We start from the raw sequence: 26,153 nt of genomic DNA on the forward strand, positions 1-26,153 counted from the left end.
GGGTGTAAAACTCTAGTTAGAAACCGTGAACTGTTTAAAGAACCCAAGGGTCCTGTGTAATTAACTTCCAGGCTGGGAGAAAATGCTGTATCCTGCCCCCCATTATGACCTCCGAAGGAGGGATAATTCTCACCTGAGTTTGAGTTGTCTTGGTTGGAGTTACCTCCACGATATCCTCTGGAGGATCAACCACATCCCCTGTAGCGATTGGGGTGGAAGTTATGCTGGTCTGAATAACTCCCTCGGTTACCCTGAGAGGCGTATCTGGAAGCCTGATATCTTCGGCCTGACGCTCGGCCTCTGAAACGTCCGGCCCGGATAAAAAGAGCGTTGTTGAATACCTTTTTGATGTTGGATTGGGCTTTGTCGAGGGCTGTGAAGGTAGCAACATATTTGCTAAAATTGGAAATAAATTTATCTCCAAAGAGCATACCATTGGCCGATGAGCCTGCCTCATTAGTGGCCAATTCCGCAAGTTTTGGATCCAAACGAATGAGAAAGGATCGTCTGCGCTCCGTTGACATGGCGCAGTTGGCATTGCCAAGCAGGCAGATTGCTCTCTGAGCCCATTGTAATATCGCCTCCGTATCCAACGGAGTCTCCGTTTCCTTAGATTGTATAGCTAAATCTAATATTTTTGTTAAGGGACTGGACACGTCCAGTAATTTGTCCTGGGCACCCTCTCCAGGCACGATCTAGACCCTTCTTCGGGTTCTTGGCGAATTTCTGGAGAAAAGTCGCCATGCTGGGGTCCAACTCGGGTGTTTCTGCCACCTTACCGAGAAGGGAGGGGCGAGGGCACTCTGACCTAAGGGTGTTGCGCACCTCCTTCTCAAAACTTTTGCGTAGCCTATCTTGGACGTAACTGGCGACCTCTTGGTTAGGAATCCATTCAGTGGAGCAAGGGTGGATAATATCCTCGGGTGAGAATAAGAGGTTCTTGCCTTGTGGGGGGTTGACCTCGGGCATATTATGCCACGTCTTGCGTTGCTTTTTGCGCGGTTGGGGGTCTGCCTGCGAATCCTCTGAGTCTGACTTTGAGGAGGAAGGGTCATGATAGCTGGAAGGAGAGGATTGCAGGAAGTTCGATGATGTATCTTGAGGAGGGGGAAAACCTCCATAAGCATGGTCATGCAACACTGAGGTTGCCATTTGCGATAAGATTTCTGCAGAAGAACTGCCACTTGAACCTTGCAGGTGCAAACCCACCGTTTCACCGGGATCACCAGATTGTAAGCGAGGTTGCTGACTACTCTCGCCCAAAAACTCTCTTTTAGCAAAGTTAGACAGAGGTTGGGTAAAAGGTTTCAGGGCCTGGATTAGCGCCCAATTCACGGAGTCTTGCACATGATGGCCAAGTGCCTCCACAAGTCTTTCCTCCATTTGATGTTCTGATGGCATCTCTTGCAGTTCACCATACTGCTCATCATCATTGGCGTAGTACGCCATATTAAATTTTCTGGTAATGGGGGAGTTAACAGGGGGGGCAAGGACCCTGAGCAGGTGATTGAGATTTATAAAGAACAGTTATGAGCTGTACAGCCGGTAATTCTGTTGTGGAGGGAGCCACCTGCTTGAGGAGTTCAGTTTTCTGACTGTCTCAGTAAAATGAATATTTTACAATGAATATTTTACAATGCCCCCTGAGCAAGGCTCTAAATGTATTATTACAGCCCCTTACGGGCGATAACTGGCCGTATGATTATTATTTTATGGCTGACTCCCACCGAGGCACACGCGTTGAGAAAGCTGGTCGGAAAGAAAAACCTCTGATCCTCTCAATGCGCGTGGGCAAGCATGGGAGTAGAAAGAGGACAGCGTCCTCTTCACGGTGAGCTTAAGCTCACGAGAACGACTGCTCCCACTCCACGCCGGCAAGGATAAAAGGAAAATACAAATACGCAATCAAAGTACTTAACGTTTGTAACTTAATACGAGAAAAAAACGCTTGCAAACGCGCTCGCGTTCGTGCTGAGAAAAAGGCAATAAATCACACAAACACAAGCACAGTAGCGCGCGTCACTTATCTGGTTGCTGGAGCAGCAAAGAAAGAGGAAGGACTTATTATACTATAACTGTTTAAACGCTCTTGATATGTTTGGGTGACCCTTCTAGTTTATTTCTCTGGTAACTTCTCCATGGCTGTCTTGTTTTGTGAATTGTATTAGCCAGCCATCAACTCTGATGGTGGGGTGGTGAAAGTGGTATTCCATTGAAATTAGCATGGCAGATTTAAATTAGGATGTTAAATGGCAGCATTTTCCTTTTTGGCTGCAGATAGAGGAAGAAGATAAATAGAAGTGCTTTAGTTATATGCAGGGCCATAGGAATTATGTGACAGGAAAAGACCAAATTATGAGGCAGGGTTGACCAATTTATGTGGCAAGAAAAGTCCAGTTAGGAATTACAATACCAATAACTCTAACTCAAGCAAATGCAAGACCCATTACATGGCAAATGCTTGTTTAAAATGGGTTTGACATAGGCATTTTAAGTTCATCCGGTAATAGGCCTGGTTTCAATGGGATGGTTGAAGTTAGTTTTAACTGAGATGGTTGGTGTTAGTTCTAGCTTAAATGGCTGATGATCTGTTAGTGTGGAGGGCCCTGAATATTTGTACTGGACATGGGACTGCCTGTGATCCCAATATGGCATGTGCTTTTTAGGTCGAGCATTAGAGTTCAACCTCGTATATACTTAAGTATACTTATATTGTGAAAGGAAGCAATTTCATTTGTTGCTTGGAGTGTCCTTTAAAAATTCTTGCTTGCTAATGGTTAATTCTGCCTTTTTATCCCTCTTTTTTCTGTTTCAGAGCAGCAACCTACTGCCTGCTGCCTTATTGTTTCACTTTGGTTTCTTTATCTGTTGCTGTGACAGACTATTTTTGACATTTCTTTGGTGCTTCCTTTTCACTGTGGGAGGTTTACGCTGGTAGCTACCTGCATTTTATTGCAGCATTCTGTTCCTCCCACCTCCTCCCATGTCACTGACATTTGTTTTATTCCAGTGCTGTCCTAGTACCCGGCTCCTAAAATAAGCTTATTTTACTAAACAAACACCACAAGCCCCTCACATCATATCTCACAGAGTCTCTCTCTCTCTCCCTCTTTCTCTCTCTCTCTCTCCCCTCTCCTCCCCCCCTTCCTAGCAGCACTCAGACTTTGCACACAGGGCATTGCTTATCTCCCTTATTGGGCCATAAATCTTCTCAGGCTCTGCTAACTTCATTTGAGCTTTGTTGAAATGCAAGGCAAAAATGCTTGTTAAGTAGATGAGAATTGTTTTACCTTAAACAATAAAGTACATGACATGGACTCTAGGGAAAGTCTGTGTCTGGCTCTGGAGAGCTCTACTCGGCTCCCGAGAGCTCTGCTGCCCTGTCCGGTGCTGTTTTTCTGTTTTGTTATTTCTCCTCTCACTGCAATTATTGATCATGCAAGCCCTCTGAGGATGTTTTACAAGGCTGTGATCTCAGAATCGGGCTGTATGGTAGAGGGTGAGCCCAAAATTCACTCGCTTTGATGAGAGTTTCTACTGCTTCCTGTGCTTACTTTGTGCAGGTGGTGGCCACCAGCACTCATTTTTGCAAACCAGGCCGAAAAATTTGAAAACAGTGGCAAAGAAAGAAAAGGTATATGGAGTGTGTGCTGTGTAGTTCTTGCTGTTAATTAATTACGTCTTTCTCCACTCATTTGTTTTTTTCACGTGTTATCGTTGTTACTGAATTACATTCAGAGTCGATAATTGGTGAATTCGGGTTTAGAGCAGGCCAGTTTCATGTCATTAACTCTATGTCACCATCTTAATTGAACGTATCTTTAAGCATGCACTTATTTTGAACACCAATATATTTTGTACGTATTCGAAGTCTTTCATCGGGGAATAATCAACTGTTCTAACCATTGAAACAATTTTTTTTGCAATTATTTAATCAAGGAAGTATGATCACAAAAGCTGGTGCAATCAAAATGCTTTACCTAATGCAGCAATATTTTTAAACCACACCTCATGCAAACATATTGGTGAACAAATGTGGCACCATTAAATACTGCTGTGCAGACTCAACCGAATCACCACTACAAAAAGGACAACGGACTCAGTAGGTACGAGGCTTGATGTCATATGATAAAATATGAGAACCAAAAGGTGAGTGGTAGGTTTTCAGTAACACAAAGTGTAGTTCATTGGTGATATTCTGAATCACAACAATATAAACACAAAACCACAGTGTAAGTGTTAGTGGAAAGTATTCTCCATTTAGGTCTATGACAAATGGAAAAAAAATGCATAATTAGGTGGATTTTAATTGGCTTGCCCTTTGTAATTGCTTTTAATATTGCTGCACCTTTGATAGGCAAACAGTGGCTTGCTTGAAAAATGTCCTTTAAACTCACTTTCTGTCTGAATGATTTCCCATTTCTTGTTGATGTTTTTTTGGGATAATTTGTTGTACTTTGCAAGGGGTCCCCCTTAAGTTTTGTTACGCCACTGGATGAATATATCATTGATGTTGTGAATATAAAGTGATAAGACACTGCTGCCACCCTGGGTCATTGTAGATATGCTAGTCTTTGCATTTAGCCAAGAAGATGCTTGCACAGCCTTATGCTCCAGACAAATCCATAAGGTCCTGTTTCTTTGTTGATACAATGCGTTGTTCTGTTGAGAATAGCTGTGGCACAAGGAGAAATTGAATAGTTTGTCATAAAAACTCTGCTAGTTGCTATATCCTCAGCGTTAACAGTGTCTGTTCTACTGCTTTTATTTCATCCTCGTGTGGAACGGATAAGTAAAGGGAGTTTACACCAAATGTGCAAAAGGCAGACTCCTTCAAGTTTGCTAGGTCGAATTTAGATATCTTGGTCCCGACAGTGATATTTTTGGTGTATGATTTGGCCTTTTGTACCACACATTATTAACTCCAAGGGTGGTATAATGATGCAGGAAGTCTTGAGTGGTGGAAGAAAGAGGCAGGAGGTGGAAGCAAGGCTAAGTACCTTGTGATTCAGAAGCCATGTCATTCTACAGTGCCAGCGGTAAGCTCCTAAGAAAAAGTTGTGGGCCCTGCACTTATGATTAAAAAATTAAGCACTGTTGCCCTTTTACCTGTAATAAAACAGACTGGCATTGGTTGCAGCGACGTTTATAGTGAAAGGAAAGACTTTTTACCTGTAACCTTTTAGGGAAGGTGCCTACTGGCTTCCTTCTGTAAAAGGTCCATCCAATCTCGCACAGCTTACCACCATCATGAGTGGGAAATTTAAGAAGGGTGAGTATACATGTGTGTGTATGTTTGTGAGGTTGCATGTGACGTATGTAGTAACGTCTTATTGAGTGCATGGTGGAGTCCATTGAGCTCCAAATGTGTGTGGCATTCGTGATGGTGGGTGTCTTTGTGTAATAGCTGTCTAGGCTCATGTCAGACCTGGGAGCATGCTTCTTTTGCACTCGCTTTTCTGCCGCCCCCTAGTAGTATGCGTTTAGGTGGGGAAGGTAGCCATCAAGGTTTAAAAATAACTGCAGTGCATCAGCCACTCTTACCTTCTGGTATCTGCATCCCTGAAAATTCAAACCCTATGTCTGAGGCCAATAAACCTTTCCTCACACGTATCCAACTGTCCTTGGAGATAGGACAAAATACTGTGACACATGTATGCACTAATTATGTGGTGCCCACATTACAGAATTAGTGGTAACCCCAAATTCGAAACTGCAACAGTGTTATTGGTCTGCTGCTGCTACCCAGTAGTTGTTTCTTCATGTGGGGGAGGCATCCCTTGAAGCCTATTAATTTGTCTTAGTGCCTCTGCCAGAGTGTTATCAACCCCTCCATCTCCTCCTGCTGTGGTCTGCATCCATAAGGAATTGGGCCGTCTGTCTGGGGCCAGTTCATTTTTCTCTTTGATCAACTGAAAACAGCCCAGGAGGCAGGGCCATGCCACAACACCAGCAAGCACTGACCTATGAAAACAGGAGGTGACCCCTCAAATCGAAAGTGCAGAAACTGATTTGTTAGGTTTGATCATAAGAACACAGTCTTTCGACCAGTACTTGGTTCTATGATCTCTCAGCATCAAAGAACGGAGCTACATTCTTATGTAGGTAAGAATGAACATGTTCTAGAGCGGTAGTCTTGCCAACTGCTACCTCCGTTCCATACAAGGAAAAAACTTGGGCCAAGATGTTGATGGAAGCGCTGCTATTATGGAAATGCAAGGAGATAGCCCTGTCTATCTATGGAGAAGACACTAGATTGCATCTTTCATGAATGTGGCCTCTCAGAAAAGCTCAGAGCTCAGATGATTCTGAGGCCTGTGAAAGTTGTTTGACTACATCACACCAGGACCAGATGTCAGACCCAGACATCTGATCCTGAAGCCATATGCATCTGCTGCTGCACACCACCATCAGCACCAAGCAGAAGAGTCTTCAACTGCTTACTCCCTGACCATTTCTAAGGAACCCTTTGTGGCTACTTTGGTTGCCCAGAGGTCTTCAGGACTGCCTTGACTCCACCCCCTACTTTAGGAATTCAGAGAGGCAGTTAGAGATGATTGCAACAAGTCTGGAGTATTTGAATACATCTTCCTATTAAAAGCAGTTCCAGAGACAATTCTTGGACCCCAAGCAGGTACATTGTCTCCTGCTTTATCTTCCCTGACTTTAGTGGTCACTGCTGGTGCCCCATTCCTCTGACCACCCCCTTCACTGACGATTTGTGACAGTGTCCACTGGTTCATGAGATACATGCCCATGGGCATTTGTAAAATTGGCAAATGTGGATTCGGGTGCACTGGCACCTGAACCAGGCATTACCCTCAGTGAACTGATTTGACTAGTTGACTGTGCCCAAACTCCAGACACAGGGCATTGTGCATTGCTTACCAGGCTCGGGTAGGGACTTTGAGAATCAAGTGGTAAAAGAGAGTAATGGGTTATCTGGTTTGGGGTCCAGTAGTCCTGTGGTCCTAAAGCACTAGTGGTAAACAACTTCATTTGTCACAACGGTAGCCTTCTTACATTTGACTGTACTTGGACCTCAGGAACCAGGTATTTACTAAATGCTTGCTTAATGCATTGTTACTGATGCTGTAAAGTAAAACACTATTTAAAAGGTACCACTCTGGCCATTTTGAGCAAAACTTACAACGATTCTTTTCACCTCTGAATGCAGAACCTAGTTGTGAAATGTGTGTGTTTGAGGACGTTGATGGGGTGAGCCTTGCTATTAGCTTAGCAGTTTTGTGTCGCAGATGGATGCATAAATTACTGTTTATTTTGCGCCCGGCAATCCTTTTATAGGTGCGAGCGCAAAGCGCTCCGTCCCCTGTTGTAATCTCTCTTTGGGCTTCTAACCACGCCCATGTCACATCAGTCCCTTACATTGGTTCGGGGGCTTGCCCTTTAAAATTTGATTGCATTCATTTGTGAAAGGCATGCATACGTCATGCCTTTTCTGGTGTTTAGCCCTCCTCGAGCGCACCGACCAACTGCTGGAAACATACGAGGCTCCATGTTTTCCATATGGTTTCTGGACTACTTTTTCTCTTTATTTAGCAGCGTGAACGTGCTGAGTGTTTTTTGTTTTTTTCCATTTAATGTGGCAAGAAAAGTCCGGTTAGGAGTTTACGTTAATAGCTCTAACTGTGAAATGCGAGACCCCTTGCATTGCAAATTCTTGTTTCACAAGTTTCTAAAGAAGGCAGGGTTGCAGAGGCACTTTATTCATCGGATTTATTATTTTTTCCAAATATTTATTCTACTGTTGCATACTGCATGAGAAGTTATTAAGCACCTACATTTGCGGTATTCAGTAACCGTAGGCGACGATGAGCGCAGGCTTGAGCCGTGCATAAATGTACAGAACATGAGTAATAGCTCCACAGTGAGTGGATCACAACTACAAGCAAAAACAGCAGGACAACACATGCAGCGTGCGGCAGTGCTTAATTTGTAAAACATGTAAGTGCCAGGGTCATTGTCAAGAGGCCACGGCAGCTTGCACCACCCATAGCCCCCTGCTCTGCCAATGACAGTACTGCACAACTACTAACCATCGCGCTCCTACAAGTGTGAGGATTCAGACTAATCCAGTCCTCAAAGATATACGAATGGCCTGGGGAGCAGGTACTAGTCATTAGGTCGAGCATAGCAACGTACAGGCGCTGCTCTTCTCAACATGTTGTGATCTGTTCTGTGGGCTTTAACCACGCCCATATCACGCCCATCACTTTCATTTGTTCCTTGGCCTGTCTTTCAAAAATCCCTTGATTTCATTGGCAAATGCTTTTATTTGTCCCGCCTTGAGACTGTTTTGCCATATAGGTTAGTGTGACAAACTATTTTTTCTTTTGCCTCGCCTCTTCGCTCCTGGCGGTATGTTGTTTCTTCATCTTTCTTGGTTTCAGGCATCTTGCTGTTTCTTTGTGATGTCTGCGGGGTCTTATTTTTTATTTTAACTCGACACAAAAATATTGGAGCAATTTATTTATTTTGCTGTTTTATATAGCGCGAACTCGATACAAAGGTATTGCAGCCCTTTACATGAACACTGATTACATTACACAAGGACACATTAATTTTTGGTAGCAAAGGTAGAGTAAGTGATTTACTCAGAATCACAGGATGTTGAGCCGGCACTGAGACTTGAACCATGTTCCACAGCTTCAAAGTCAGCAACTCACCCTTACACCACATACTCTGCCCTAGGGTTCTTTGTTTGGTGCATGTTTGGCAGTCTAAGAATAACTCGTTTTTTTTATATAGTGCTCAGTAATACAGGTTCTGCCATTTCATAGCACTGCAAAGCAGGTTCCATTCTTAACAAAATCACTATAATTCAGCGTAGTTAAGCTGCCTCTTCTGTTATTTTTTTTTGTATACTGTTAATGTTTTTAAAAGTTAGGCTGGTATTGCCTATGTAGAGGAATAAGTCCTTTAAATGTTTAACACACAGAAATATATGTCTGCCCCCTTTTCTTTGCTCCTAACTCTTTTAACCCTGTCATTCTCCGGGTTAAATGCCACAAAAGTGCCTCTTTGTGGCTTGTTTGGTGCTATGAAAATTTAGGTAAACGCACTAGAAAGGCTTGCATCTCTTGGGTATCACAGCCAGTCTGTAGAATGAGACAAAAAACACTCCCGAGATGGTGGCCTTGTGTCCTCTCTCCTGCAGGGACAGGCCTGGGAGGATTGCTATGGCACTTGGCATACATCGACTGAATTCCAAACCAAAACACATAGGTAAAAGACCTTGTCATTTACAACTCCAATACCTCTATTTCTCACAAATGCAAGACTTATTGCATTGCAAATGCTTGTTATAAGCTTGGCCTCTGCGGGTTGAAGGAAAGTGTATAGTGAGTTGGGGGGTCAAGTACAATTTGAATTAAGTTGCAAGTTCTACTTAGTTTTTACATCACAATATGTTAGGGAGTCACAGTGGGGCAGATGTAGAAAAGAATAGCGACTCGAAAACTGTCTCAAAGTGGTTTGCGAATGGAAAACCGGCCGTACGCCATGTCTGAAAGCCATATGCAAACCAAGAATAACGATGCGACCGGTTTGTTAGTTGATAATGTTTGGGAAAAGAGACAGCGAATCGGAAATAGGAAATCTCTAATAAGAACTTGCAAATGGGATGTTTGAAGCAGTCGCAAAAAGCGTTTTCCTAATTTGCAAAGCGATTTGTTTCTGAGTCACAATTTGAGGGCAGCCAGCGTCCGTACATGCAGTTTTGCGATTTCTAAATTGCAAGTCACTAAGAATCGCAATTTGGAAATCGCAAAATTGATTTTTCGTACATCTGGCCTATAGTTCTTGTGATTTGGTGGTTTTAGAGGTTGAATATTTCAGATTTGGAATTCAGCGCTCATCTTGCAATGCTCCTTATTTAGGCACATACCTTTGTAGATTCATCTACACTAATGATGACTTTTTATTTAGGTTGAGTCTGCGTGAGTATGCACTAGGTCATGTGCTGTGGCTTGTAAGACTCTTGGGTTCAGTAATGGGCTTGGAACCCGCCCATTGCTTACCATGTACTGGCATCATTGTCACTCTTCTTTTATTTCTATCTAATTGGGCAGCACTTGTCATGTGTCACTCCTTCTCTTTCTGTTGCACACAGACCAAGCGCGCATTAATTATGTCTGATTAGTATCCCTCCTCTGGCCATCCGCTGCTCGCATTCTGATTCAGATACTATTTCTTGTAAAAAATAAAAAGGCCTATAACTCAGTCAATGCTGGCCGCATCATTGGACTTTTTTATATCTTCTCCCCACCATGTCTCTTTTTCTTCTCCCACCGGCCCCACATCCTGTTTCTTCTTCCCAGCGTGCCTTCCGACCCTTGCGTGCCTTTTTCTTCTCAAACCTGCCACACACCCTCCCGTATCTGTTTTTAAGTAACTTTAAGGGACAGCATAAATATAAATCATGTAAGTTTTCTTCCACTTTAAACCCAGACACCTTAACTTGAAGAAATAAACCTTTTAATATGCATATAAATTAAAGCATATATTAAAATATGCATTTATTTCTTTGTATATTACAACGGTTTTTGGTAAGTGTATAATTGCCGCCGGCTGTCCCTGCTTTTAGTGAAAACTAAGGGGGTGGTCTTTGTTTTTGTATTGCATGCACAGTAATTAAGGTCTGTTAAGCTGCTGCTATTATATGCATTGTTGCCAAATGATGAGGTTGTAATTGCCTGCCGTGTTAGTAAGACCAGAGAGCAAGTCAAGAAGATTCAGTAATTCCAGGATGGCTACCAAGCTTTTCACCATGGAGAGGGCCACTGGAACTATGCGAAACAGTGGAGGAAATTATACAGCAAGAAAAGGCACATTATGCTGCAAATCGTCACATTCTGTGCAGTATTTGTTTCTGTTTGATAATTTCAACACACATAAATACAGGTCAGTTTCACCTTATTTCAAAAGCAGTTTATCATCCACCCTAGATTTTAGGGGCTACCAGCTTGAGCAGGAAGCTGGTAGCCCCTAAAACATGAGTGGATGATGAATTGGGTTTAAAATAAGGTAGGATTGGCCTGTATTTATGTATTATCCCCCTCACTAAAAGCACAGTAATAGGGCTAAGTAGCCAGCGGGGTGTTTATAGGAATCCCTGGCCCTGAAGATTGCCCCAGACCCCTGAGGGCTAGCGATTGAGAGCAGAAACATGTTGGCCTCTTTTTGGAAGGTACGAGTCATCCTTCTTAATAACCATCCCATGTGCTTTTAATTTTACCTACAGTCCCCACAAAATAAAGGTGGTATACCGGGGAACTGCAAGATATGTTTAACTTAAAAATCTTGATCCCCGTCTTATCCAGTAGTTTTTATTTAAGAACTCCCTCCTGCTCGGAATCCATCAGATGGTTGAGTCTGCTCGGGTGGTATTATCCTACCAGGGTAGGGAGAGGGAGCCGATGATGAAGCATGACACTATTAGGTGTGTGAGACTTCCTCTTCCATAAGAAAAGATCTTCTTTGGAAAAGGACAGCTTTGCAGGGACTCCGCTATTTCACCCTAGTGGTGTTTATTCCTGTCCTTTAGGAGGTTAGGAAACTGGAAGGGGTTTTCTACCAATAGCAGTCACACTTGGTTGTGATATTTGGTTGTTTTAGGAGGACTAGTGGCGGGCTTGACCTCTTCCTCTCTCTTTCTGTGATAAGTGATTCCTGGCTTTTATCCCATATGGATTAAAGAGCAAATTTTATACTGCAACTGTGCCACTCACCTACATTGTCTTCAACAGCACATGGGTTTTTGCTCTGGCTTTAGTCCTTTCTGGGTGACCTCTTTCAGTTTTTTGCAACACCATTCAACATAATATCTGTAGACCAATTAATCAATAGGGTTGCATGAGAAGATTCCACTTGGTTCCGCATAGCCACCTCTTTTCTTCAATGGGTTAATGTACCCATTGGCAGAGGTAGTCTGGATTAAGGGACATCTTTATTACATGTATTACATGTATGCCTCTGATCTCTGGCTTCTTTTGAAAGACATAAGACATAAAACTCTTCAGTAGCTTTGGCACTAGCGTGAAACAGGCCTAAATTACACTTATCAGAATGGCTTTGAATAGTTAAAATGAAAAAGAATGAAAACACTTATTGAGCACTTTTTTTGGCTATACAGTCTTTTTCTGCGGTCTCAGGTTCTACCAAACAGGCCCTCTATGCAGAACCCATCTTGTCGCACTTCGATGCCATGCTACTTTTGTTACTGTAAATGATTATTTCGTGCAGGTGTTGGAAAGGGGCACTCATTTTTGGGCATCCAGACTTTTTCTAAACTTTGACGAAGGGCAAGGGAGAGAGGCTGAAAACGAAGAAAGAATGACAAAGCAAAAGATGGAATTAGTGACCAAGTTAGAGAGCAGGGATGGAAAAGAACCTGCAAGAATAAGATTAAGAGAGGGGAAACGGAGGGTAGTGAAGGGAAGATACATTAGGTCAAAGCAAGGTTTGGCAGCTTTGCTATTCTGTAACCCTGGCATTTGACAGTGACAGTGGCTCATAAGTGTAACTTTGGCCCATTGCACCTAAACTATTAAAGTTTTTTTTTTTTTTAACAAACTAAGCATTGATTGCTGCTTTAAAAAACCTACAAGTGGTGTTTCAGTCTAAGCTGTTTTAAGCCCCATAGTTTGGAAAAGTGGCTTAGTACAATCGCAGTGCATCAACTTTATTCGGCCAATACAAAATTATTCAACATACTCATATACTAATTCATAATACAGATACTAACTAACCATAATAAATAAAACATATATATATATAATGTAAAATAACATGAATACTGACCCCCCAAATTCACAGTAACAATTATAATAAAAAGAATAATAAAAAGCTAGTTTATTGCACTTATCCAGTTTCACTGGAAATAAAAACAAGACTTTTCCTGACTTGTATGGCGTTTAAAATATATAATGCCACCCTATAGTATATACATGTGTATTATTAAGTGTTAACAAAAATTCCAGTGCCACCTGATGGGTTCTTATGCTATTTTAAAAAAAAGAGGTTTAAGATAAAAAAATTCTAAGATGTTTATAAAACTTGCAAAATAGCATAAAGTGCAGAGTGCTTTGTTTACTTATCCCATCACAGGGGCAATTGAATGTCTGAAGAGGACAAGACCTCATACTAGGAAATGCTACTAAATGAGGCAATATACCCAGTTTTAGTCTTGTCAGAACAAACCGATGCTGCATATTAGTAACACCAAGTTGGTATCCTTCTCTACTTGCCTCCAATGAGAGGGGCATATAGATGCCAGCAGTGGATTTCATGGATTCCTTTGTTTTCCTATTGTCAGCCCTTTGTTCCAAAAAAAGTGTCCTTTATACATTTCTTTGATAATGCCAACACTTTCTCTGGGTCTAGTCTTATATTTATATTGAATACAGATTTGAAAGAGGAATCAATAAAGGCGAGCCATGGAATACACATAGCATTATTCAATTTTAAACAATATAGAATAATTTTCTTAGTGAAAACAGTTTCCTCCTTCGACCAAATACTATGCCATAGGAGCAAAGGGCTCACCCACAGCGAGTCCTCCAAGAATTGGAGGCCCATCTCTTGATGTTCATTCCAATTAGAAGCTGATGTAGGCAAACATAACAAACGTTTTAGAAAAAGATTTTCCTCTAGTTGTAATGGGGTGCTTTTTGTGTACCCCCCTACACCAGCTCTGTACACTACCGTGGATAATGCTCTAGCCCTATAGATGTCTATTATAGTAGGAATTGGGCAACTCCCTAAATTGCTGGCAAATCTAAAAATGGCACCGGAATTCTTTCTTAACTTATCCTTTCCCTTCCCGAGTGAATATGTTGTTCCCATTGCCCATTGCTTGAGAACAATACACCCAAGTAACTAAAATACTTTACAGTAGGAATCTCCGTATTATGGATATAAAAACTCTTGCATTACTTTATCCTTTGGCACAGGTCATAGTAAAAGTTTTAGATTTGTTAGTCACTATACCCCTTGAGGTCACAAACTGTTCTAGACCATCCATTAGTTTTTGAAGCCCCACTGGGGTCCTAGAAATCAGGACAACATCATCATAGAGTAATGCGGGTACCAGACACCCTGCCACATAGGGAGGGTCCGCCTGGATTTCCTGAAGGAACTTATCCACCCCATTAATATATAAAGAAAACAATAACGGGGCCTGGACACAGCCTTGGCGAATACCTCTACCAGTATTAAAAGGGGGAGTGCATTCTCCTAATTGGCCACAGCGGACATTACATGTTAAATCTGCATAAAGGTGGGAAATGAAATCAATAATGAATCTTGAGGCGCCCATATCCAGTAGTGTGATTCAAAGAAGGGCATGCTCAACTAAATCGAAGGCACTACTAAGATCTGCAAAGCAGAGGTAGAGAGCCCCTTTTTTGGCCTTTGTATACTTCCCTATGATCATATCTAAGTTAAGACATTGCTCTATAGTGCCCAGTCGTGTCCTAAATCCAAACTGGGCAGGTGAAAGAATATTATTATCCAATGCCCAGTCATTAAGTCTAGCCAAGATTACCCTACTAAAACTCTTCATGAATGAATCCAGCAATGATATTGGGTGATAGTTTTTGGGATCAGCTTTGTCACCTTTCTTGTGTGTAGGTTTAATGATGTATGTAGTCGTGGACATCGGGATTTCCCCAGTCATGGCTATATTTAACAGACTTGTGAGAATAGGTACCCAAAAAGCACTTTGATATTTGAAAAAGTCCACCGGTAACTCATCTTGGCCTGGGGCCTTATCACCGGCACTAACTGAGATAGCTGATAAAACCTCAACTATGGTGATGTGTAAATGGTTTGGATACCACAACTTCAATTGCCTGGGTATATCTACTGTTCCACTCCTTTTCTAAAACTACTGAACAACTGTGAGGATTCCATTTCCTCTTGTAAGCAGTAATTAATTTCAGATGAACATCCTCGTACAATATTCTGTAAAAGATTTGCTGGATCGACGTCATTTCAGTCTCATCCTGTTTGTTCTATGTGCCTCTACCTTATTTGCAGTAATATGGAACGCTTCCTTGGGGCCCCAAAATACTGTAGGGAGAATAATTGGATCGAGATCACTCAGTAATGACTGGGCAATGTAGGGGGTATCTCATACGTTATTGGCAAATGAAGACACTACAATATGATCAATTACAGATGAAGAGTTAGTACCTCTAAATGATGGTATTACTTCCCCATTAGCACCTCGTTTACATTCCATTAACATCAGATCATATTTTTACAGAATCATATTGAGCGCTTCTCCATAATCATTATGATAAAAATGGTCATACTCTACCCCCTCATGACTGGTTAGCCCACATGTTCGGGACATTTGTAGGGGACGTGAGTGGATGTTAAATTCACCAACCCACAAAATTAAAAAGTTAGACTGAATAGAGCGTAGAGCATAAACTACTCTGCAGTGGGTAGAATCAAAACATTATTATAATAGTTAATTATTACCACATCAATCATACTCGACACCTTCAGCCACAACAGTTGAACATTTTGAGTTTCCCAGGAAGTCTTTTTAACCACTATAGGGAGTTTATTTGAAATAAACACTTGAAGCCCACCCTTAGCCCTCCCAGAGTGGGAACGAATAGCTGGCAAGAAGTATGAGGTAAAACCTTGCAGATGGACCGGGGAAACACACCATGTTTCTTGACTACATACCAGATCAAGTTTATTGATAATGTTACCCAACTCCTCTGTCTCAATCTTACTACGTAGACCTTCGACATTCCATGTAGTAAAGTTATGGTGCTCTTTAATATTTCTAATAAACTCATTATCGCCATTCCTTGCTTCTATTGGGCTATTGGTACTTTAAAAATTCCCTATTAATTCCCTATGGGAGTTATTAGTACAGGCCTCAGAGTGGCTTAGTACAATCTTCCTAAGCTAAATCTGGCTAGAAATGCCATTCAGGTTCTTCTAGTACAGCAAAACAGGGCCTAAATAAGGAGTTATTTTACAGAAGGAGGGTTTTCTATAGTTTCTGTAATGCTAAGGAACGTTAGCTTTTACATCTTGCTTGCCCGCCTAATAGTGTTTACATATTTAAAGGGTGTGGGCTCTCCATGAAGAGTTATCTACAGGACAAAGACAGTGCGTAGTAGGAGCTTCACAACATAACGTTTGAGAGTCTGTAGATTGTAGGTTTTCCATGTAAAAAGTGTGCTCTGGGTGATGCTGTGTATAGTAGGAGCTTGGCGAGCAAATGGGGCTTGAGTACCTGGAGGTAGTGGACTCTCCATGATAATTTGTGTAAAAATTGTGAAGGATGCACGTATTGGCCCATCTATGGGGTTTCTGTGTCTAGAGGTAGGAGGCCACAGTCTAATTATTTTATATACACGTGTTTCTGTGATTTATGTTTTATATGATTCTGTGCAATTTAGTACTTATTTATATTTTCAAAGGCTGCACTGGTTTTTAGAATACATTGGACAGTGGTATGGTGGCATAACGCAGGACCTCAAAAGTTGTAACAAAAAATATTTTTGCCCTGGGGCAGTACCTCTGGGACCCCCACAGAAGGGTTAGGAGGTCATGGTATTCCTACATTGCCGCCTTGTGTCCCTTCTTGAAAACACTTTCAGGACAGGAAACTAAGTCCCTGAGTCCTGTAATGGCAGGCGCAACATTTCTGTTCGTGGTGCAGCCATCAAATCAGAGCACTCACTCCAAAAAATAAAAAGAACCTTTAGCCAATCAGAAGGTTTGAATTTTGGATTACATTTTTTCATAAATTTAGTTAAGATGTCAAACAGAACCAAAGCTATTATTGAAACTAAAAATGCTCCTCCATTTTGAAATTCTGACCTAACTGTGGGTGCCAGTCTGTCTGCCAGGATTTTCGGGGACCCAGGGAAGACATTTGTGAACTGTTTTTGTGTGACTCTGTTAATGTAATGGTTAACATAGAAAAATGGTAATAAAATTCCAATTTGTTCGGTTCAAGGGTCCCCACAATGTCTTGCTGGGGCCCCACCAAAATCCTTATGATAACACCGAGAATGTAGTACTTAACTCACTGTGTTACATGACTAGGCTATCATTCAGAGGCTCAGATTGGCTGGAGTGCACTCGGCTTGTGGTCTTCAGTGCCTCATGAAAGTTGAAAAAAGCCGTAGGTGGAGACAAGCATGTCCCATTTTCTTTTCTTCAACTGCACAAAATTCTTGGCGTTTTCCAAAACACGAGCCTATTAATCAAGTGGTGAAAGCGTTTGCTGAACACAATAGTTGTTACCTCAGTGGTAGGCCAGAGTATGTGGCTCAGATAGCTCTGAACCTGAGAGATTCGGCCAGAGGCAAAGACAAGGCCTCTTACTAACCAGTCATCCCAGCTTTGGCTGCCCTTTATGCTAGACTAGAGTGTAGTGGCGTTGCCTGTAAGTGCCTGAAAACTTATCGACTATGAATGCAAATGCATTGTTTACTACTGTAACTGAGAGCTTGAAGGAGACCAACCAGATCCACTCCCACTTTGTAAAGTGAAGTTTCCTTGATCGGAAGTGAAGCCAAAGAAGCTGCGTCTCCTGTTTCAATTTTCAGTAATTGGCATGAAGAGCAAGCCCATCAGCGGCGTCTGGTGGAATTCTGGGCCAGAAACACTGCTGCAAAACCTCAGAAACTTACATAGGGCCTGATTATGACCGCGGCGGGCGGCGGTTGCCGCCCGCCATGCGGTTCCCGCCAAATGACCGCACCGCGGTCACAAGACCGCGGCGGCCATTCTGGCTTTCCCGATGTGCTGGCGGGCGACCGCCAAAAGGCCGCCCGCCAGCACAGCGGGAAAGACCCAGCAACGATGAAGCCGGCTCTGAATGGAGCCGGCGGAGTTGCTGGAGTGCGACGGGTGCAGTAGCACCCGTCGCGAATTTCAGTGTCTGCTAGGCAGACACTGAAATTCTTTTTGGGCCCCTCTTACGGGGGCCCCTGCAGTGCCCATGCCGTTGGCATGGGCACTGCAGGGGCCCCCAGGGGCCCCGCGGCACCCCCTACCGCCATCCTGTTCCTGGCGGGAGACCCGCCAGGAACAGGATGGCGGTAGGGGGTGTGAGAATCCCCATGGCGGCGGAGGATTCTCACGGGCAGCGGAAAGTCGGCGGGACACCGCCGACTTTCCGTTTCTGGCCGCGGCTGAACCGCCGCGGTCAGAATGCCCAGCTGTGCACCGCCAGCCTGTTGGCGGTGCTACCGCGGTCATTCGCCCTGGCGGTTTTTACCGCCAGGGTTAGAATGACCCCCATAGTCTCTTTTAGTTCCCAAGTGGCTTCTCAGCAGTATTTAATCGATCATCTGCAGCAGTTCAGATCGGTATCCCCTGAAAGGGGCTTAAGGAAGTCTCCTAAACTCATACATATATCAAGTCATCAAATGTTAGGGCAAAAGTAGTGGCATCACATGCCCTTTGACAACTTTTGACTTCACACGGGTTTGCTTACTGCTTTCTCCTCAAAAGCCTACTGTTATCTGCGGCGGGGATAAGGGAAACAACAACTTTCTGTTCCTGCTGCTGCCTTCGTGAGTACAACACCAGTGGTAGCCTACACAGTGGCAAAGCCAGGTGTACCGAAGCGCAAGCCTGCGCAAGCCTGGGATAGCTGGCACTACCTTGGTTTGCCATTCATTGACATTCATGACTGAAGTCTCGGCACTACAAAGGAGCCCTGTGCCTGGGGGCTCCTACACGGTCAGGAAGCCATTTTTAGTGAGATTTAGAGTGACAAAGGGCCAGATGTATCATTTTATTAAATTGTGATTACCTAATTACGATTCCCTGCGAATCGCAATGAGGTAATCGCTATTTTAATGCATGAAACTCATAGTTTTCCATTTTGTGTTAGCTAATGGGTCGCAAAGAGGTCTACCTCATTAATATTCATGAGGTTTGTCACAATTTGTGACCCATTAGGAAACCCTAAAATCACAGAGATAGTGGCCTGCTTGGCTCTGCAGACCACCATGTGTTTGATTGATTTTAAATAAAGATTTTTTTCTTCTTTTAATTACAGTCCGTTTCCCTTAAAGGAAAACGGGATGTGTTTAAGAAAGAAAAATTAAAAGTTTTCTTTTCATTTTTTAAGAGTAGGCAGTGGTCTGGGGAACCACTGTCTGCTCTTAAAAAATGTTTTCGCATGCATTCACAAAGGGTTATCACCTACTTGTAGTAGGTGGTAAAATGACATTTTTTTCCACCACATTTAGCACAAAACATTCCTGCATACCGCTGCGGTTCAGTATTAGGAATGGATTTCCTTGACACGCCCCTTCCTAATACCAAATCGGTAAGTAGTTACAATTCAAATTTGCAGTTCGGTAACAGGCTACCGAATCGCAAATTGGAATTCATATATACCAAAATGCATTTTTGCGGTCGCAAACGGCCCAATCGGGCCGTTTGCGACCACAAAAATTAATGATACATCTGGCTTAAAATGTTGCAATTTTGAGAGACAATAATTACTCAGTCTGAGCTCTTTTTCGACAAGTTGAAAAACTTCAAGTACAACCTCTCTCATTCCCAATAGTATGAGTATTGAGGGGATGCTGTGTTGCTTTGCTCCACCCAATTATGACATAATTATGAGCTGAGGTTAAATTCTGATCCCCACATAAACAGGGCAGATGTTCTTATGTTCATCCACCGATGGCCTTATGGTGGACGGGGTGTCATTGAAAGGTTTCTGCCGGCATAGTTGACTGAGGTTCCACAGGTAAAAACCTGGCACTTTGAACATATTTCATGAGGTGGATGAACCATGCTTGGCTTCTGGTGCTATTTAGAGGATGCTGTACATCCATCAAACTCTAAAAGACCCCCTTAATCTCTTGCAAGATTGTAAATGATTAGAAATTAGCCACAAAGCAGAATGAAGAGAATTCCAGTGGTTCACTTTGAGGACCGGAAAAGCATGTTCCCCAAGACAAGACCTACGTTGGCCCTGAACATTGTGCACATTGGTTAAAACAGAACAAAGAGTTCTAATTTGGAATGTATTTGACAAACGGATGGAGTAACAAATTGGGCCAGAGCTGTGCACTGGATGAAAGAAGTGTAGGGCATATAAAAGCCAAGGGCTTATGAATTGAGAGCCAAAGAGACAGAGTGAGATAGGGTGAGACACAGCTGTGCCGGTTGAGTTCTAAAATAAAATGAGAGGCTGTATTCTGCACAACCTAGAGATTAGCTGTCTCATATTTAGGCAAGCATAAATACAGATAGACACACTATGTCAACCAAGATGAAATTCCTACCAGGATTATGGTGTTTCAGACAGTGAATTGAAAGGAACTTCCTCAGTGTTTCAGTAAGAAAAAGAGGAGTGGTTCACCTTATTGAGGAGAGGAAGGAAATTTCAGTCAAACTCTCACAAGACCACCAGATTGTGGGTGGAAGCAGTGATAGGGTCAAGATCAGAGGGTCACCAATTATTGGTCCAGTCAATATTAGAATTTCCATACACACGCATCTCAGTTTTATCCGAGTTTAAGTATAAAGAATTAAACTACATTCAGCGAGCTATAGCAGAAAGACATTCCTTGGATTTCTTATTTGTGATGGAGAAATCACTATTCATACGTTGAGCGAAAACTACGAGCTACAGCTCTTGCCCTGCTCTCACGAGACTTATACCTTACAAAATGAACAAATCAGTAAGTCCAAAACTCTAAATATTTTTTCTACAAATGCGAAGTAATAAAACACTTTTTTAAAACATAATAACACCACTTAAGGACACACAATACATGCATAGATGCAGCCTGTTCAAAATCTAAATTACTAGGACGTGCATAGGATATGTCAAAGGAAAACACTTAAATCCTGAAAAATGTATGCACTGAGGTAAACAGGATTTCAGAATTTTGTTGCCTTATGAATGACCAGCAAGGATAAATGGCTTGCACCCTCAGATGACAGTAAAGGATTGGCTACACTAACTGCTCAAAGGATCAGCAGTCTGTCTGGGACCTTATGCGTTAGTTTTGATTTAAGCCAGTAGGATCCAATTGGTTCTTTCGGCGTTATCAATCAATCAGTCAATCAGGATTTATAAAACGCAGCTAATCACCCGATAGGGGTCCTAGAGCAAAAGACAATATCTGTCTAAAAAGTGGTACCCTTTGTTATGATAGGCCACTGCTTGAGGGAGCCTGTCAGAACAAGTGATACAAAGTTGGATCCTCAGATGCGTGCATTTTGAAAGGCTGTGAAGGGAGTGTCTAATGCAACGACCATGAACACAGATTATTAAGGACATTGTTCTGGAACGTGCTAATTGACTTCTCAATGTCTTCACTGTGGTATGCGGCCATTCTGCTGGGTACCATTCAGTGCAGGACATTGCACTGCCTGCACACCACTGTGTTAAATACAGGTTGGAATTGCAGCTGGGTAAATGGCTTCAGGTTGAACCTCGAGATGACAGCTTAGAAACGGTAGCTAAGGGGAAGCACACCGCAAAGGAAAAAGCTGGAGTACAAGGGTCAATCACTGTAACAAGTAACAAAAGAAGAGGGAGGCGGGTTGCAGAAGCAACAAAATCACCTGGTCGCTTCTCACAGTGCTGCTCTGTACATCAGTTGCGCTGATGTCGGGGCAGGGTGGTGGAGGGGTGCCGAAACAAAACAAAAACAGAAAAAAAATAAACTTATCTGCCACATCGCTGCAATGCCAGTCTGCAGGCTCCACTGAAGGCACAGGCTCACAGTCTGACCTGTGGCCAATCCTGACATTGCTCTCATGCTGCTGGCAGCATGAGAGCAGTGTCAGGATTGGCTTGAGCGCCCTGGCTTTGCGCTCCCAGGCAGACTGGGAGCCTGTGCCTGTTGTCTCCAACCTGGTAACACACCTCGGGTTGGAGACAGCTCAGTGCGCATGTGGGTTTGGCCTTCCTGGGACAGCTGGACAAACACACATGCGCACTGATGGAAGTGCACACCACTTTCCCTCTCTGTCTGTCATCCCCAAAGGCCCCGGACCTTTGAAAAATAAAACAATAATAAACGTGGTTTATTATTGTTTTATTTTTCAAGTTTTGCAGCTTCTGTTGCTGGCAAGGGTGACGCTCCTCTGCCAGAGTAGAGAAGCCGCTGCTGCTGAACATCACATCGGCACCTCTATAGCTCCAAAAAATGAAAAGAAAGAATTTGGCCGAGTGGCATGCTAAAATGTAAAAAAAAAAAAAAACATTAGGTGAGGAGCTCGCCGTGCTACAAACACCACTAAAAACAGGCAATGGTGAGTGTTTCATGTGAAATATCCTCCCTTCCGCTGTCTGTACTTATCCCTCACAATTGTACTCACCCAGCTTTCTAACGGGTTCCGCTGTCCATCTGTCATCCGGTTCATCTTTAGCTAGTCCTAATTTATTTTAACCAACATCATTTTGCCAGCTGAGACTTGTTGACGCATACTTAAAATGCAGTGACATATAATCTTAGAGTCTAAAGTACTGTTTGTTAACAGATCAAGACTGGGTAATGTACACTAAGGACATAGAGCTAATTATCAAATGTATAGTCTCCTTATGTGAAGTCTCCTTATGTGAAGTCGCCTCTCCCGCATATGTCTCTCTCTTCCAACCAAGACAGATGGCCCATTTTGCTCATCAGATCCTTATTTAGTTTGGTCTCTCTTTGTTTATTGTTTCCTCTCCTTCTCTTTGTTTTAGGATTCGGCGGTCCGCTTCCACGGACAAACCAGCAAAGGACGGCCTGGAGAAAGCGAAACTGAGATTGACCAAGAAAGCTGCCTCTTCCGCCAACCTGTTCAGCCGCTCCAGTAGCCTTGATAGGTAAGGGGGTAGGGGTGCTGTTGGAGTGCATATCTGAGAAGGGGCGTGTGTAACATGGAAAGGTAAGGGGCTGGGGAATTCTTTAGTCTGGAGAGGTAAGGGGCCTTGTGCTTCAGTATCTTGGAAAGGTAAGAGCACAGGGACAGAGCTTAAATAGGACTGGTGCACGACAAATAACAGTATAAAAGTCACTTTCTTTATAAGGGTTGTATTTATATCTTATCTTTATATTATTTTCGTAAAACAGCACACATTTATAGCAGAAACAGCCAATGTCTTTTGTCCTTGATTGAGGACTGCTTCAGGGCGACAATACAATAAATACAAATGACTTATAGTGTGCATAATTAAAAAGACATATACAAAAATACATAAACAGAAATAACTCAGAAACATATCGAAAGATAAACCTCATAACAAAATAGCATATGATCTTCAAAAAAATATATATTACTAGGCATTTTAAATAACACCCCATTAAAAACTGAAGAACAGCAAACCTTGAAAACATAACAGAAAAAAAAGAAAATGTAATCAACAAACAAAAGGAAAACACCACGAGTGTACAAATACAGGAAAAAATCATAACAATTGGCATACCTTTAATAACATTGACTAAATATGCAATATTAATTTCTGGCTTTCGATAATTGATTTGAAAAATGATTTGAATATAAATCCTTATATATATTCATCTTCAACCCAAGCTCAAACAATGGACCAATCATTGTATATCCTCACATTAATCTAATTTTAGAGTACACAAATTATCAAAAAATATATTAATCAAAAACATATCTAAGGTCAAAAACCATGAAAGAGATGATAGCCTCAATCCTAAACAATCTTTACATATTTTATAGTCCCTTAACAAAACAGAGAATAACCAGATAATAAAATATGAAGAGTAACATGCAAGTACATACCCCAGTGTAGTAATCCAAATATTTCAACTCAATTAAACTCGGTGGGCGGCTGAATTGGCAATCCCAGACATTATCTTTATGTCCATATTTCATATTCGTCACAATCCCCACTTTCAGGCAGTGATGAAAGCAATTATTTTTTAATTCATTTCCTATAATCACAAACATGTAAAAATTAATTTCTTCACAAATTCCTCTCCTCGCTAATTGATCACTAAATTCTCATAATATTGTATATTGAAGCTATCAAAAATACCTACAATATTCCATTTGTTTCCGATCTGCCCATCCTCAGGTTGTTAACCACAATAATAGTATACAGTGAGTCACCAAGCAGTACTGACCAAAACATTTATGTGGCATTGTTTAAAGTTCTATGGGAGAGATGCATGCTCAATATTTTAAAAGAGGGAATAAATCCCTATCAGAATACAATGGTGTTAGCTGAGGTCTTCAGGTGCTTAGTCTGAAAGAATTTGGGAAATTATAGATTGTTTCTCAGTGGAACCAGGTTCCCTTGAAGCCCAGCAGTCCATGGGCTGCATTACCGAAGCAGGAACACTTTGTTTGTGAATGCATGCATGCATACTCACGTGCAGGATATTCGGTCGCTCCCAGGGGCTTGTGTAATCATCATTGTGCTTCTGTAATGTTCTGAATAGTTTTGTGTGATTTCCATTACAATAAGTGGCACCATTCATTGTGACCGTCCCTATAGTTTCAGGATGAGTCATGCCAGGGAAATGGTCTACTGCGCTAGTCATTTAAATATAACAAAAAGTATCCCCTGCTCCTTGCATAAATCTTTCAACAAGAAGATCAGGTTGTAATGCCCAAGCAGTACTTAGACAGTCAAGGACATGCTGCACAGGAGGTACAGTGAGGGGGAACCTCAGACTGTGACCAGGAAGAATATGGCTCAGTGTAATGAGGAATACCAGTCAGCAATCAGATTTTTGCCACTTCGTACCCCTTCCTTTTCACAATCCTTACAAAATGAGACTTTGCAAAATCATGTTGATTGATAAGCTGAGCAGCCTTGTATGTTGTTTTCAAAACATCCCTCAGGAGTGTAAATAACTGTCCAATGAACAAGCCAATTACTGGCCACAAAAAACTGTCACTGAACGGGCATATTTATGGACCCACCCACAGAGGGCAATGCTCTAAAAGGAATAAAATACAGAACCACCAAAAGGCCCTGATTCCACATCTGCAAGGACATAAGGGGTACGCTGTCTGGCATATAGTTATCTAACTTCCAAAAAGCACCATGAAGAACCTTGACCAGCGTCCAGAAGGGAGATCTGCTTAATGTAACATCTATCTCCCCAGAACACCTCTAGTTTGGGAGCAAGCCAGTGGCCGATGTCATAGTGGCTAAGGTCAAGTGACATTGCTAAGCAGAAATCCCTTGGAACAAAAAAAACAGGAAAATACTGGCATGGTGTAACAAAACTATACTACAGAACAAGTGCACAACATAATAAATCTAAATGCCACGTCTGATACTCCTGACCCCTAGGAGAGTTGCAAAAGTAAAGCCCACAATGCATGCAGGGTAAGCCCATCAAGGCAGGGTCCCACCTCCCAACATAAGGATCAGGGAAATGATGACACCATGACCACCATCTCTGCATACTGCACTAAACCTAAACTGAAGATAATCTATGGCGCAGCCTCTGGCACATTCACAGTTGACCCTCAGAATAGCCGCAGTTCCAGTATTCCATCCCATCACTCAGAATCAATACATAAATTGTGAAATGCTTATTTAAGGCTTTACCATGCAAGGACACATTTAGGACACCTAGGTTAGTTAGACACTCAAGATCACCAGTGCTACTCATTGTAGACATACTATGATTTGGATGTCTGAAATCTTGGCCTTCGTATCCATCTCTGCTCTTGTGCAGTATCCCATGAGTCTCAGAGGCAGCAGTTTTTACCACTGGATGTTCTTCACAACACCTTGTATGTAAATAAATATATGAACAGTGAAACCAAGAGTCTCAGGAACAGAGTTTACATATAACTTTATGTCATACAAGCCCTAAAAAACAACAGATGTGAATTAACTGAGAAGTAACACCTAGGTCACCAAGTTCAACATGAAGAAACCTGGAACTGACTCAAAATCAGAATTCGACCACAGTAAATTTTGAGTTTAACACTATCTGAAAGGAAGGGCAGTGATGCAGTGTGGTACTCATGCAATCCGTAAACGTATTTAGAGACCCAACCCAGAAGGGGAAAACTTCTACAGAAAAAAAGTTTTCTTGTTAGGAAAACCCTCACCCACCAGTGTTACCCCTTGGTTGCATGCTTCATCATTGGGTTTCTTCCCGTTCTGCTGCAGAACGAGGCGTGCT

At 42.3% G+C, this 26,153-nt stretch overlaps 1 protein-coding gene across 3 annotated transcripts in view; it reads left to right on the top strand.

Annotated features, from left to right (window-relative positions):
* EML3 (EMAP like 3) overlaps positions 1-26,153 on the top strand; it is a 293,640-nt gene that overhangs the window by 96,378 nt on the left and 171,109 nt on the right. For all 3 annotated transcript variants that reach the window (XM_069207042.1, XM_069207043.1, XM_069207044.1), the window contains one exon: positions 22,733-22,855. In XM_069207042.1, the coding sequence (XP_069063143.1) occupies positions 22,733-22,855 (123 nt within the window). The remainder of the gene's footprint in view (positions 1-22,732; positions 22,856-26,153) is intronic.

Source organism: Pleurodeles waltl, chromosome 9, assembly GCF_031143425.1.
Source record: "Pleurodeles waltl isolate 20211129_DDA chromosome 9, aPleWal1.hap1.20221129, whole genome shotgun sequence".
NCBI classification, from domain to species: domain Eukaryota; kingdom Metazoa; phylum Chordata; class Amphibia; order Caudata; family Salamandridae; genus Pleurodeles; species Pleurodeles waltl.